The following is a 15,495-nucleotide window of genomic DNA, read 5'->3' on the forward strand; positions in this document are numbered from 1 at the left end:
TGGGGTTCGTGATACCCAATTCTGAACAACATCGAGGCTTCCCTATTATATTTTCATGCATCCATACATTGCAGTCAAATCATTGTTCCCCATCCAGATTGCATGGCTCTTACCTATGTAAGGGATACTCAGGTGTGATTTACAATTTGAACAGGTATAAGTTTCCAGTATAGCAACTATGAACGACTCTGGAGCATTTTGCAGCGGGAAGTAATCTTAAACCTGATAGGGGCAAGATGAAAATTTTCAACCATTATGCTTTTGCTAGTTTCCAATAGGCTCAAGAACCCGCAGATATTGTAGACATCCCTAGTTCAACAACACACAGTGAATGAAATGAAATCAAGATCATTGGAACTTTCTGCAGAGTTAATCGACCTTCCTTGGAAGTCTCAAACCAAGGTGTGTCAACGAGCTTGCGCAAACTATAAAATGTGTTTAGTGTTATTGACGTTAGCGTTAATGGACATCTATATGTAGTCGGTACAATCAGTTAATCTACAGCTTCGGTTCAACGTTACTATTTCATGATCCATTAGGCTTCACAGTCCATTAGACATAGTACAACACAAAACGTTTCATCGTTTATTGAGACTCTTTTACAGATTTCTGACTGCAGTTTATATGGCCAATAAGTCAAAAATGTATATCCGCGGTTCTAAAGTAAAAAGCTTTCATATCACTTCATCGTCTGTGATCGCTTATTGACGTTCATTTGAAGTTAACCCCATTGGACAACTTCAACTGCATCAAATGTTTACACAAACTTGAGTAAGATGGTTAAAATGAACTCTCCCGAAAATGTTGGCATCCACTTACGCGCATGAGAGAGAAAGGAAGAAAGAAAGACAGCTTTGCACAAAGAGCTTATTGATCAAACCTATTGCTCACAAGTGCGTCACTGTTGAAGTAGATGCATCTGTAAACCCTTCACTGTTTTTAAGTTTTTAAGACATTAATAATTACTGTTGTTGCTTCGGTAACAATCTTCAACAGAACTACTGGCAAAGGAGTGCCACCGAAAGGACGCCAGTTCGTCCCTCAGCCTACATCCAGTGGGTCATGGTGTCGTTGATCAGACTGTTGTTATTCTTGTGTCGGGTAGTTCTTTGGATGGGAACGTTGGGGCACCAAGTCATTGGTAGTGTCCAATTTGCAAAGATGAAGGTCAACAATTACCACCAGTGCTACAGACTTTGTGTGGTCACCAGTAGGTGTCATGCCCCAGAGTATGATGCTCAGAGTCAGTTTTGCAGCCTGTATTTGGAGCCAAAAGAGGACAACAACACCATGATCTCTGACAGTCTAACCAAGGGATACACTGCAGATAAGGTGATAACATCCAGTGTGTTTGTAATTAAATTATATTCAATGTACAATTAACGGCAAAAACTATTAATGGTTAAACGTCGTCACGAGGTAAATTCCTGCCTAAAGTACTTGATTTGAAGCCGTACTTAACAGGTTGGTCAAATGTGATTGTGTCTGATTTTGTGATAGTGTGTGACTGTCTCGTATGGAATACTGTAAGGGACATTCAGGCGATCTCGCATTCTCGCGATCTCGACCTTTGGAAACAAGCTTAAAAAGCCAAAAGTGCGAGAATGCGAGATCGCGAGAACGCGAGATTTGGCCAAAATCTCGCGTTCTCGCGATCTCGCATTCTCGTGTTTTTGGTACAGAGCACATTTCTGTCAAAAGTCGATAACACGAGAATGCGACATTTGTACATGCTGTCAAATCTCGCAATCTCGCAAACTCGACTTGTCAAATAAGGCCACAAAAACACGAAATCGCAAGAACACGATAATGCGACATTTCTCGTGATCCCTTTGTCTCCTTACATTCCCTGACACTATATACAACTCACACCCACGCAAACACAACGTAGATCAACTTATTCTCAACTACTACTCTCACAAGTTTTCAATCTGGAGTTAGCATCAACAAAGGCATGGCAACAACATGGCTTCTGGTATTCCCCTTGCATCGCGATGCTTAACCCTTGTAGGTTTCAAGAAGAGTGTTGACGCTGACGTAAGACGTCTGCCGATGATATCCCTTTGTTTTACTGGTGACGGATCGGGCGACACTTCTGGTTATGACAAAGTCGATGTTGACAAAAGTGAGAAAGTGAATAGTCACAACTGGCCATGGTCCGGATTCCCCCTCTACAGACCCCCTTCACATGTCCGTATGATTTAAATGGCCACAACCCACTCTGGGGTGGTACAAACATCAAAGATACATTACTGGAGGACTGTATTTCAAATAATGACTTCTGCATTTATGATGACCGTTCACAGACATATTTACATCCTGGCACAGGAACATATTCAGCTCTTGTCTTGTCTATTACTGACTCTAAATTACTGAGTAAATTCGAGCGGTCTGTCCACAACGGCCTCTGTGGAAGTGACCATTTCTCAACAATACTAAAACTCGTGAATCCATCGGATGTTCATCCATCATCGAGATGGAATTTTTAAAAGACTAACTGACCTTTATAAGACGCTCTATGTGCTAACAAACTCACGTCTGAAACTTTTCATCATATTTCTGATGCCATAAAGTGTTTTTCAGATGAACTATATTACATAGCTGACGAGTGTATCCCAAAGACCTCTACAGTTCCTCGCGTCCGAAAACCATGGTCAGTGATTCTTGCAAACAGGCTAGGAAGGCACGGAAGAAAGATGAGCATTATATGCGTCGACACCCTATGGTCCACAATTTAGACAAATTTAAACTTTCAAATGCTAAAGCAGGGCGTACTTTCAAGCAAAGTAAAGGATACCCTTGGCGGAAATCAAACATTAATACGCGCCGCGCACGCCGACAACAAGGTGTGGAATATGATCCAGAAAATCAAGAGTAAGGGCTCTAAACCCATCATGCACCATAAACAAATGGGAACAAATTACTGACCAATAAATCAGATATTGCAAATGATCTTGGTGAGACGTTGGCCAAGGATTTTTCCTCATTTGATTATGTACCTGAATTAGAAAAATATATACAAAACAGCAAGAATATAAATATTTAATTTCAATTCAGATGATGGGGAGGGCTACAATGAAACTATTTCGATACATGAGGTTCATACTGCTCTTGATCAGGCTCACGATATTGCTTCTGCAGCTGGTGACATACATTATTAACTCCTAAAGCTCTTTGCCAGAGGCATGTTTAGAGACACTCTTACATATTTTTGATGATTTGGACAACTGGAAAATTCGCCGCGTCGTGGGGGCTGGGGGTTGGATGCTAATATAGTATAATTGTTCCCACCCCTAAACATGGACGTGATCATAGTGATCGTTCTAATTACAGAACGTGTAACTACATGTGTGTCTGTGTTTGCAAGACCATGGAACGCATGATAGATATTAGACTTGTTTACTAACCTAATAACAGATATACAATGTGGTTTCCGTAAAAACAAAAATACTATCGATCATTTAGTGCGTATAGATTTTTTTGTGAAAAATGAAATGATAAACATACAGTGTCGATCTTTTTTCGATTTAGAGAAAGCATAAGACACGACATGGAAACGAGGGATTTTCAAAGATTGATATGATTGTGGATTACGAGGCCTCAATTTATAACCAAATTTTTAAATGGCAGGCAATTTCAAGTCCCAGTGGGTTCCCTGTCCGGCTATTACAATCAGTATCAGGGTGTCCCACAAGGTAGTATTCTGATATTTTGTCTGTCAAAACAGTATCAAGATCAACAGTTTATCAAAGATTTTAAATGAGTCAATCGACGGATCACGTTTTGTGGATGATTTTAACATTTCCTGTCGTGGTAAAATATGCATACTATTGAACAGGAATTGCATTTGTATTCAAAGAAAATAAATAAATGGTGTCTGGAAAACGGCTTTAAATTTTCTATATCCCACATTAATTGTATTTCTGCCATATAAACAAACCGCAAAAAGACCTTGAACTCTCTTTCTAAATGGCACGCCCATTAAGGCTGTAAAGGAATCCAAGTTCTTGGGTGTTATTTTGAACTATTTAACCTTTCTGTCACAGATAGAATCCCTTACAGCTAAATGCATGAAGACACTTGATCTATTAAAAGTTGCTTCTAACTCAAATTGGGAAGGGGACTAATCTACCCTCATACACTTATACAGATCACTCATCCGTTCTAAATTAGATTACGGCACCATCGTATATTAAAAAGTTCGCAAAAGCAACCTAAAAGTATTAGATTCTGTCCAGTACTAAGGTTTAAGAATTTGTCTTGGTTCTTTCAGAACGTCTTATAATGACAGTGCCTACGACGAGGCCGATGAGCCACCTCTTGACCAGGCCTAAAGGCCATTAAAATCTTTTTTGCCAACATCCAGTTATAATACATATTATTGAATTGTAAAATGATTTTGCTACTGGTCAATGCAACATCGTCCTTTCTTGCACTCGGTTGCCCTGCCACGTTGGTATTTCTGGGAACACAATGGCTGAATTTGCTACCAAGACAGGACTCAACAAATCGGTGACGCCACTTCTTTCTCTATACTCTCATTACAAAGCTAGCAAGAGAATCCACATCCGTGATCTGATGCAGAAGAAGTGGGACACTCAAGTAAGCACTAATAAATTACATACAATAAAACTCTATATCGGTTACACCTACTTGGGCTGTCAGTCCAGATTTGAAGAGGTCATCGTGCGATGATGTCGCATTGGCCATACGCGTTATACTCACAAATACCTGTTGAAAGATGAAGATCCTCTGTTTTGTATCCGTTGTGATGAGAGAATCACAGACAAGTATATCCTGCATGACTATGTTGGATTCTCCATCACAGGGATAAATATTTCAACTAAAGGCCAGTGAGGGATGGTTTTGCTTTTGCTAATTCTATTTTATTTTTTTTTTCTTTTAAAGAAATTGATTAATTTGATGAATTCTGATTGATATGTTTTTAAACAGATATATTTTAAAGTGTGGCAGTTTAGATTAGTAACTTAGATTGTTAGTGGCTGTATCCCTAAAGGGGTTTAAAATAGCGTAGAATTATTGTCGTCCTGAGAGGGTACGTAAGTCCAAAAACCCGTTCCAAGTCAGTTTCGCTCAACCATACTCTTTTTATATCATGGTATGTGTGTTATTTTAAATTTCTGCTAAGTCTTCCTAACATCGCCAGTGGCTGATGGGATGGTGTAAATTCAGCTAAGGTCCATTGTCTGGTCCAAACTCGAGTATTTACTGACCGCCGCCATATAGCTGGAATATTGCTGAGTGCGGTGTAAAACCTAACTCACTTCCACTACTAATACGTTCGGGTGTTCAGGCACGCTGACTCTGTTGACACATGTCAGCGTACCCCAGTTGCGTAGATAGATGTTCATGCTGTTGATCACTGGATTGTCTGATCCAGACTCGAGTATTTGCGGACCGCCCCCATATAGAGTATTGCTGAGTGCAGCAGTTTGCTCTGAGATTGCTTCCGATATGTCGAGATTCTAGGTTTGTTACGAAGGTAACCCGTATCCTTTCCATCTATCCCCTAACTAAACTAACAACTAGTCCCTTCAATAAACACATTTACAGACAAAAAGCTCTTAGAAAGAAAACAGTACAAAAAAAATGAAAAGGAACTCCGAGACTTACTGGATTTACTACATTTTCTAGACTTGCTGGGACTTTCTTGGATACATTTACTTCACGGTCTGTATGACTGACTATGAAACCCTTAGACTAGTCTCTAAAAGCTCACAGTAGTAAGATCTTTAAAAAATGAAAAGGAGCTATGAGATTTTCCTGAAGTTGTGTGAGCTTTCTTTGATGTATTTACTTCAGGGCCTGCATCACAGACTATCCCGTAGCTGACACGTGGTGTTACAATCCCTAAAGGACGATCAAAGATTTGTTTAATCAACTGTTACTCCACTTTGTCACTGTAGATGGCCCTGAGCCAGTGTGGTGTTCGCCCGTGCAGTGTTCGCCCCTGCAGTGAAGGTCAGGTCTGTGTCCACCTGGAGGCCGGGGAGAGCTACCTGTGTGTGTCAGGTGATATACGCAAATGTCAACAAGACATAATGATATCTTCTAGGCCCCGCTGCACAAAGCGATCGTAGCTCTTCAACAGTCGTATGTTAAAGTATAGGGATTACGATCACCCTCTCGCTACGATCGCTTTGTTCTGCGGGGCCCGAACGACAGCATTAAGAAAGTAAACTACAAACGACAAGAATACAATTGAGATGTATATTTTCTCTTGACTTAAACAGCTGATCCTTTACGCACATAACAAAATCAAACACATTTCACCGGTCACAAATGATGAATAATTATAGAAAAAATTATATCAGTACCGAGACGTTCATTTGGACGCATGCTTATTAATATCAAATCGTGTTGCAACAAAACATGGTTTCAAAGAAGTCACTGATTATGGTAATTAAGTTTGTAATTCAAGAGGATGCATATTTGAGTACATCAGTTGCATCTTTAGTCGTCCATTTCTCAGATGCATACACTAACAGTGTGGACCCGTGAAGGTCCAGGGGTAGAATAGGCCTTCAGCAACCCATGCTTGCTATAAAAGGCGACCATCGGGATCGGGTGGTCAGGCTCACTGACTTTGTTGACACATATCATCGTACCCCAGTTGCGATCACTGGACTCTCTGGTCCAGACTCGATTATTTAAAGAGCGCCGCCATATAGAGGAAATATTGCAGGGTGCGGCGGAAAACTAAACTCACTCACTGACAGTGTGCTTGGACCTTGGAGTTAAGCAATATATGCGAATGTTTCGGCATGACATCCAAAACAATTTAGCATTGGATCTGCCATAATAGTCGACACACATAGGCCTATAAGTGATGTAATAATATAAAAATTCACAGTGGCAGACTGCGGCCGACCCCGGCGTCTAGATACTTTGACAGCGCCAGATACAAGTGGAACATTCTTGGGGGCTGTAGTTGTGTATGCATGTAGGATGGGCTACAACACGACCGGGGGCAGCGGACTCATCGTGTGTCAGAACACTGGACAGTGGTCAACTCCAACATTGCAGTGTACAGGTAAATATCACTATATTTTAAGGTAATCACTACCACAATCAACAAAATATTGTATGTATGTATGTATGTATGTATGTATGTATGTATGTATGTATGTATGTATGTATGTATGTATATGTGTGCGTGTGTGTGTGTGTGTGTACGTGAGTGTGTGTATATAACAGGATCTTTCAGTATTAAGCTTGTGTTAATAGTAACATGACGTTACATGACTGTATTTAAACAAACACGATTCATTTTATATTAGTCCAGTCCATTCTGATATCAGAGGGGATTAGTTCAGCAACTATGATATCTGAAATTGCTCGCCCTTAAACGCCTTAGATATCAGGCATTTTTTCTCTCAGTTAAAGCTCAAATCGTAAAATTACACATTTACCTTGTATACTGCACCTCAATTCCTATAGCTGTGGACTGTGGAATGCCACTGGCTCTACCGAATCAGTCCCTTGGTCAGGTGACAAGCACCAACTTCAACAGCAGCGTCATCTACACCTGCAGCGTCGGCTATACCTTATCAACGGGAACTGGTGAAAGCGTCTGTCAAGATACAGCAGTCTGGTCGACCCCCACCCAAATTTGTCAGAGTGAGTTGGGGCCCTGCAGAAATGTTTATACTGTAAACAGCGTTTATCTCTTTAAAGGTCACATGCAACGCAAAAGCATTACAGATTCTAGCTGATACCTTTCGATATGAACTTACAGAGACAAATCATCAAAAACGTAAATTCAACATATAAAGTTCAAAAATAAAGCGATGGAAAAAGCCCGCGAAATCGCAGTTCAAACGATTTTCTCCCCGCGCTGGGGGAAAAACTGGTTTCACCAGCTGTGCTGCGCTGCGCCCATAGCGCAGTGATTATGTTTGAACTCGTACAAACATAGCAAGTGATGCAAGTTATTATATCTGTGGGTTGCAAGCAAACTACATCGATTTTCCAAGCCAGATGACAGGATCGTACTTGTCAGTTTCAAGTTCCGCCTTGTACTGACAGTTTCAAGCCACGCAGTATTTCACCATCTCAATATTTGTTGATTGGATTGAACACAAATACATGTATTCACAAAACGCAACATCTCTATATGCATTATTTATGGATGACAATTTCTTTTATTGTATATCATGCGACGTTACGGTATAGAGTCTTATACCGTTATCACTCTTGCTTGACTCTTGTTACATTGAGTGCACACCCACCAGCTCTGATGGGTTCGGTCCCCCGGATGTTTCGTTTCGAGGGAAGTAAACCCAAGTACAAAATATTGCACTTTTGATACGCGATTATAATTTTGTTTATCTGTCTTTTCACAATCAGCAATGTATATTGTAAACCAAAAGTCACTGTGTTCTGTAATCTGATTGGTTGAAAAACATTATTAAATGGTATTAGATTCCCGGAAACTGAAACACTATTCACCGCGTATTGACACGTAAACAATTGTTTTGTTGTGTCATCAACAGTGGTGACGTCATTCAAATCATATTGTGATGTAAAGTTAGAATGACGTCACAAATGAGCAACTCCAGATGCTACCATGAGAACCAGCTGAAACGGCCAGCTGATGACACTTCACTGCTGTATCCGTATTCGATGTAAACGAGTGCAGACAGTAAAACCATTTGGTTTACTTTTGTGTTTACAATGTCGATAAACACATGATGTTTATCTCCTAATTACATGACACGAATAAGTGGAAATTGTGTTTTAATTATGTTTTGTTTTGTTGGGTTTTTTTGGTGGGTGGGGGTGGGGGTGGGGGTGGTGTGTGCATGGGACCTTTAAGAAGCCACCGCAAAACGATACATTTTCTTCCCTCTTACTCCGTATAAGGTGAATTGAATAAACGCAGTAATTCATGCATCACGTGTTCTTCTTAGTCGTGGACTGCAAGACTCCCGCTGCCAGGAGCAATGCAACACATGACCTCATTGTATCAACAACGTTCAACACGACGGTGACATTCACGTGTGATGATGGGTTCAGAAACCACGGCGACGATGACTCCATAACCTGTCAGGAGAATGGGCAGTGGTCATCGACGTCGCTGGACTGTCGAGGTACTTAAATCTTCATCCTTATTTAATGAACAATGGCCCATTTCTGATGTCCCCCGCCAGATATTCACTCACTCACAATTGCAGGCCAACAATAGGCATTAGAGCATGCAACCTTTTCGGATTCCTACAGCAGTAAATGATATCTTGGAAATGTACCTTTACAGAGGTAACGATTAATATTATAAAACTATCAAATTTGCTACATGTACAACTCAACAGTCATCCCCAACTGGATCACGACGAAGAGGTTGTCCGCTGGGCCGACGACGTTGACGTGTACAGACAGAATGTCCGCGGCTGGCAGTCTTGAGTCGGTATCCTGTGAGGAAGATGAGATGCTGACAGACTGCTCGGCTAAAACTGCGGTGAAACACTCTCTTTTACTCTCTATTATAGTGCTCCAGTGTAATATCGAATAGACATCTGAAAGTACTGAAACGACCTTGACCTTAACCACCATTTTCTAACTTGATTCACTATAAGATATTTATAAAACGTACACGTCCATACCACTAGTACGTGCTCAAGGCGCTGTTTTCCCTCGATCATTGAATGTCAGTCTCATCGGCATATCCTATTATGAATCTAAACTTCATGGGGATGATACACCGCTTGTAGCCATCTGGCGAACCAAGCTTTTGGGACTTACCCATCCTTACGAAGTATCCATTCACATACACCCCGTTATCCAAGTTTATTGCACGTCGCTGTACCCGCTGCTCGGATTCATGTGGTCACCATCTAGTCAATTACATATACGTTGATTCTTTTAAGTGCACAAGTTTATGTACTGTACTCCTAAGGTTGTGACAACACCGGAAGAGTCTGCAGAAAAAACTGACTCCAAAGTTTTTGCACCCGGTCACAGATGGGCTTGATCGCAGCACCTCAAGCTCGTTGGTTCATCAGCATGGCGCTTCAGAGAGCTCGCCCACCATGAAACTGTGGTGCAGCCTTGACCCCGAAGCCAAAATGTTCAAAAGATCTTATTAGAATGATATGTTTTAAGTGTTAAAGTCATAGCGTCATTATCGTTGGGATGAAAACCTGCAGCGAGACACTATTGATATTCACGTCAGTTCATATGACATCGAATGGTCATCACAATGTATAGTCACGTGTGTGCACAGAAGAATGAATTGCTTTGAATTTCTTTGAGCCTTGCCTTTGGCACTGATTCAAGAGCTGAAGGAAAAACTGTTTGTAGTAACGTCAAAACGCAATTACTTTTATTCATAATGCATTGCATTGTTTGGTGGGCGTTGGGAAAACTTCACGAATGTTCCCAGCTGGGGCGACTCGCCTACTTATGACATCATCCAAGCAAAATACACATCCGACAATGGAAATAATTCGTCAAAACATGTCAGTCACTGTCCAATTATTTACAAAGGGGAATTAAATGAAGCATTCGTCGTGTCGTTACGTTATCAGAGTATCCTTTTCTTCTAATTACAGTCAAGCGGTAAAAACAATGGAGTCAAAGTTGTATTGATTAACGACAAGCTTGCCTGCCAAGTCGACTCAACGTCAACAAGTACGTTCCAATCTTTTTAATGTGTGTTGTTAAATGAGGCACATAGCCTGCGTTCAACATTAATTAACCATCCACAGGCCCGAAGCCAACTGAAAGCCAGTCGGGCCCATTTTGTTTTCTGCAAGTCCTTATAACATACCCCATTTACTAAGAGTATTATTTTCAGAAAATATTATTCAGTAATTTCAAGTTTATATTTCTAAATAAAGCTCTTTAACTCAGTTTGTAAACTGTCACATTTTTGTTTGCTGGGAATTATTTATTTTAGCTAAAATACATAAAGTAAAACAAAAATAATATATTCTCATCAGGATCCACAACCCAATATGGTTCTGTATCCGTGGGGCCTGACGGTGCTCAAGGTTAAACAGGGCAAACACTGCACATAGCGATAGTCCAGCTATCCCAATGATGTCCATACATCCTAATGATTGACAATATGAACATCAATCCATACCATTTAGATACGCATTGTTTATACGATATATATACGATTCCATTCTGACTATAATTATGAGTTGCAGACAGCAATTTCTGAACTAATTTTTTTAAAGATGGCTATGTTCATGTACGTCACATTGATAAAGTAGATCAGAACTGAATGTGTCATGATGTTTCTCGTCGCCTTTGTCTACCATCAGTCTTGTGATAACTTACCTACCTGTCAGCTTGGTGTCACGACAAATACGGTTCTGTTTGTGTCTTGGCAGCTGGAGCCTCCCCTCTACATGCCCAGGCTAGATGCTGTAGACAGGGAAGCCTTCAGTGCGAGTACCTCACAGATGGGCCTTCCGGAAGCGCGGACAGGAGTTCCGTCAGAAGCGAATGTTTTCATTCCTTCCAGGTTTTAGGTAAGATATGTAGGAGAATAGTAAATAGCATGTAGGATGTATTTGTTCCCAAATGAAGGCCTGGAGGAGATACAGATATTCTGCTTCTTTTTCTTTCTTACTTTGGGCGGTGGTGTAGCCTCGTGGTTAAAGCGTCGACATGGCACGCTTAACATCCGAGTTCGATTCTCCTTATGAGTACATTTCGAAGACAATTTCTGGTGTCCCCCGCCGCGATATTAATGGAATATTACTAACAATATACGAAAAGCCATACTGACTCTCTTTCTTCCGCAGTAAGCCCCATTTCATTCTCCTAATTATAATTGCACAGTATATTTTTGAAATGTGAAATCTGCTTCAAAATCGCACACACCTTACGGAAATTTGTAAATTTAGCGTGGTTCCTAGCAGGTGGGAAAAGTACTGTTAGCTCACATGGTCTCAAGCGAGGCGATCTACCTTCACTTGCTGGTGATTTACCGGCCATGTTTATATTATATCGTTGTCTTTAACATCTTTTGTATATTAGTTCTAACTTAATATACAATGCCCAGTAGTGTTACGGTCTCAATTTAGTTATCTTTAATATATAAATTGCCCTCCTCACGACAAGGGTGACATAAGTATTTGATTCATTCACTCAGGTTGCAGCTCTTACCAAGAAAACGGTCGTTTGGACGGAACTGTGATAGGCAGTCACTACTGTTCAGGCGTCTCGGGATCTCTGTCATTCACAGGTAATCTGACACATTGCTGTGGAATGCTAACTGACACTTCAATGAGGAATGTTATCTCAGACACATTTTTGTGGAATTTTAAATCAGACACACTGTTGTGGAATGCCAACTCTGACACATTGTTGTGGAATGCTAACTCTCACATATTGCAGTGGAATGCTAACTCTGACACATTGCTGTGGAAAGCTGACTCTGACACATTGTTGTGGAATGCTAAATCTGAAGCGTTGTTGTGGAATGTCAACTCTGACACATTGATGTGGAAAGCTAACTCTGACACATTGCTGTGGAAAGCTGACTCTGACACATTGTTGTGGAATGTCAACTCTGACACATTGCTGTGGAAAGCTGACTCTGACACATTGTTGTGGAATGCTAAATCTGAAGCGTTGTTGTGGAATGTTAAGTCTGACACATTGCTGGTGAATGTTAACGGACACATTACTGAGAATTGATATCTCAGACACATTTTTGTGGAATGTTAAGTCAGACAATTTGCTTTGGAATGTTATCTCAGACACATTGACACTGCTAGTGCAATAACACCGAACTGTAGCGTTTGCAATTTGAATCTGAAATGCGTTGCTCACGCATAAGGTAGAAGGAAGTAGTGCGGTATGTAAAACCAGTTTTAACGCACGATTCCTATCACTGTGTTCTCCTATATGTTGCTGTTGCAGGAGTATATTCTTTCGCCACCTGCTGCCAGGGTCCGGGTCTCTCCTGTCGCGTGTACACGACAAGTCCTGAACCTGTTGAAGGACTGATGAAGATGGCGTGTCCAGCTGGCTCCGTACTCACTGGGTGTGCAGGATACAATGGATGGAATCACCAGCGAGGATCCTATATAGCTGGTACTCTCATAATGTGTTGCAACAAGAGAGGTCATTCGTTTGATACAACTAGCTGGGATGACGTGGAATACAACCTGTTTTGAAATTACGTTGACAAGCAAGACAAGTTGTATCTGACACAGAGAGCAGAGGGGTCTTAGGTGATCAGAGCTCTAGTTCAGGGAAGAGAAGGGGGACCAGTAGAGTCCCATGCTGGGTGACATAGGGCACAGGTTGTAGTACTACGCAGCTGTTTGTGTATCTCGCCGCAGTCCACTTCTATCACTGACTTCGATCAAGTCGGGGAAAAGCGCAAAGTGATGAAAAACATACACCATTTATACCCATGAAGATCCGGCTTAGAAATGATCTTCAGCACCTCATACTTGTCGTAAGAGGCGGCTAATGGTGGTCAGACTCGCTGATTTGCATGACACATGTCATGGTTTCCAATTGTGTAGATCGATGCTTATTTTTTGGTCTCTGTATTGTCTGGTCTAAGATCGATTATGTACAGATTGCCTTCATCTGTATGTTGCGTTTTAGGATACAGTGGCACGAAACAGATATTACCATCCATGTGCAAGTTTTTGTATGGTAGACACGATGTGAACAGAAAATGTTAGCAAGCAGGCGTTAACATAGGTGGTTCAGCGAGATTTGATATACGTTATAATCAGAATGTCACTGTTTGTGCTATAAGTTCTCAGAGGACAGATACAAGATGCCACCCACAAGCAAAGGCTGTGATGGTGGCTACATGTGTAACTGACTGGATCTTCAAGAAAACAGCTATTGAGCTGATTTTAAGACATCGGTCAACTGATTCAGGTTCATTTTCATGCAATGGATGTCGTTTTTTACATTTAGATGACGGTGGAACTCCAACGTGCTACGTGCTATCCACGGACGAAAGAACCAAAGTGAGGTGTGTCTGTTGCAGCTGAAGCTTGGAAGGGCGATCTGGGAGCAATGTCACATCTAGCTCCAACTGGTTTATGTAGCTCTTATCCCACCACTGTACGGCTACTTTACCCTCATTCTGAAGAAGATTGGTACTACTCCAAACTAAAGGGCATTTGATGCAGCACTGCATTTGTTAAACCCCTTTGCACCTTAATTTACTGCGTTGCATTCGTTGAGTTACGTGAGCTTGTATTGCTTTCTTCTATCCCCACAGGGGCTAGGTCAGGGGTGACACCTTTACCAACATGTCGTCACATATATGAACATTAACCAAAAACTGCCAACCATGTAGCCCCATATATAATGACATTAACCAAGAACCGCCCACCATGTGGCCCCATATATAATGACATTAACCAAGAACCGCCCACCATGTAGCCCTTTATATGACATTAACCAAGAACCGCCCACCATGTAGCCCCATATATAATGACATTAACCAAGAACCGCCCACCATGTAGCCCCATATATAATGACATTAACCAAGAACCGCCCACCATGTAGCCCCATATATAATGACATTAACCAAGAACCGCCCACCATGTAGCCCCGCATATAATGACATTAACCAAGAACCGCCCACCATGTAGCCCCATATATAATGACATTAACCAAGAACCGCCCACCATGTAGCCCTTTATATGACATTAACCAAAAACCGCCCACCATGTGGCCCCATATATAATGACATTAACCAAAAACCGCCCACCACGTAGCCCCATATATAATGACATTAACCAAGAACCGCCCACCATGTAGTCACGTAGATGAACCGCTCATATTCTTACATGAAGCATGCGTCCATTCCCATGTGATATTGAACAGGAAGCTCCTTAGCTCGAACCTGGCGTTTCGTAGATATACTGTAATTATGAAGTGTTCCTCAAGTGTGCTTGACACCTTCGCAGCACGTGATCATTTGACTCAGGGCTCGATGGGGTAGCCTAGTGGACAAAGTGTTCACTCGTCACGCCGAGACCTTCATTCAGAGTGTAGTTTTACAAGGTGTATATGAGGTAAACATTAAAAATATAAACTTACTGTTATTCACAATTATTTTGAAACTCTCTGTCGTTTGTTTGCCGCTATGGTTGTTTGAGAGATAACAGGGGCATATAACTCTAAATCAAAGTGAACGAATCTGGTACGGAAGCCAATTACTACACTATCAATAGTCCCATATACTACCGATCTATTGAAAAGTTTTCGTTTCTGCCATCAATTAATTGCTATTGGAGTCTCAACAATTGCAATCCATCGATAGTTTGATGCATCGTCACAGCACGACTAACTGTACCCTTTGGGGTAGTAGGTACGTTATGTGTACAAGAAGTTTTACAGTGTCTAACTGGGTCGATGTTTCTGCTGGTGGGCGGCAGTCATCCATTTCCTCGTCTTGTGTCACCTTCAACTGAAGTACTTGGCCCAAGATATTAAAACTGCTCCCGATTATATACTCGATAGCGCATGCATTCA

General features: G+C 41.3%; 1 protein-coding gene across 1 annotated transcript; it reads left to right on the forward strand.

The window, feature by feature from the left end:
* The first annotated feature begins 1,062 nt into the window (after positions 1 to 1,062).
* Positions 1,063 to 14,000, forward strand: LOC137278743 (P-selectin-like). The gene is made up of 11 exons (XM_067811258.1): positions 1,063 to 1,332; positions 5,943 to 6,033; positions 6,875 to 7,054; positions 7,462 to 7,641; positions 8,934 to 9,113; positions 9,333 to 9,478; positions 10,572 to 10,650; positions 11,361 to 11,501; positions 12,128 to 12,220; positions 12,901 to 13,074; positions 13,924 to 14,000. Exons 1-11 carry the CDS (start codon positions 1,063 to 1,065, stop codon positions 13,998 to 14,000), a joined length of 1,611 nt encoding a protein of 536 aa, XP_067667359.1.
* Positions 14,001 to 15,495: the final 1,495 nt, after the last annotated feature.

Source organism: Haliotis asinina, chromosome 3, assembly GCF_037392515.1.
Source record: "Haliotis asinina isolate JCU_RB_2024 chromosome 3, JCU_Hal_asi_v2, whole genome shotgun sequence".
NCBI lineage: Eukaryota > Metazoa > Mollusca > Gastropoda > Lepetellida > Haliotidae > Haliotis > Haliotis asinina.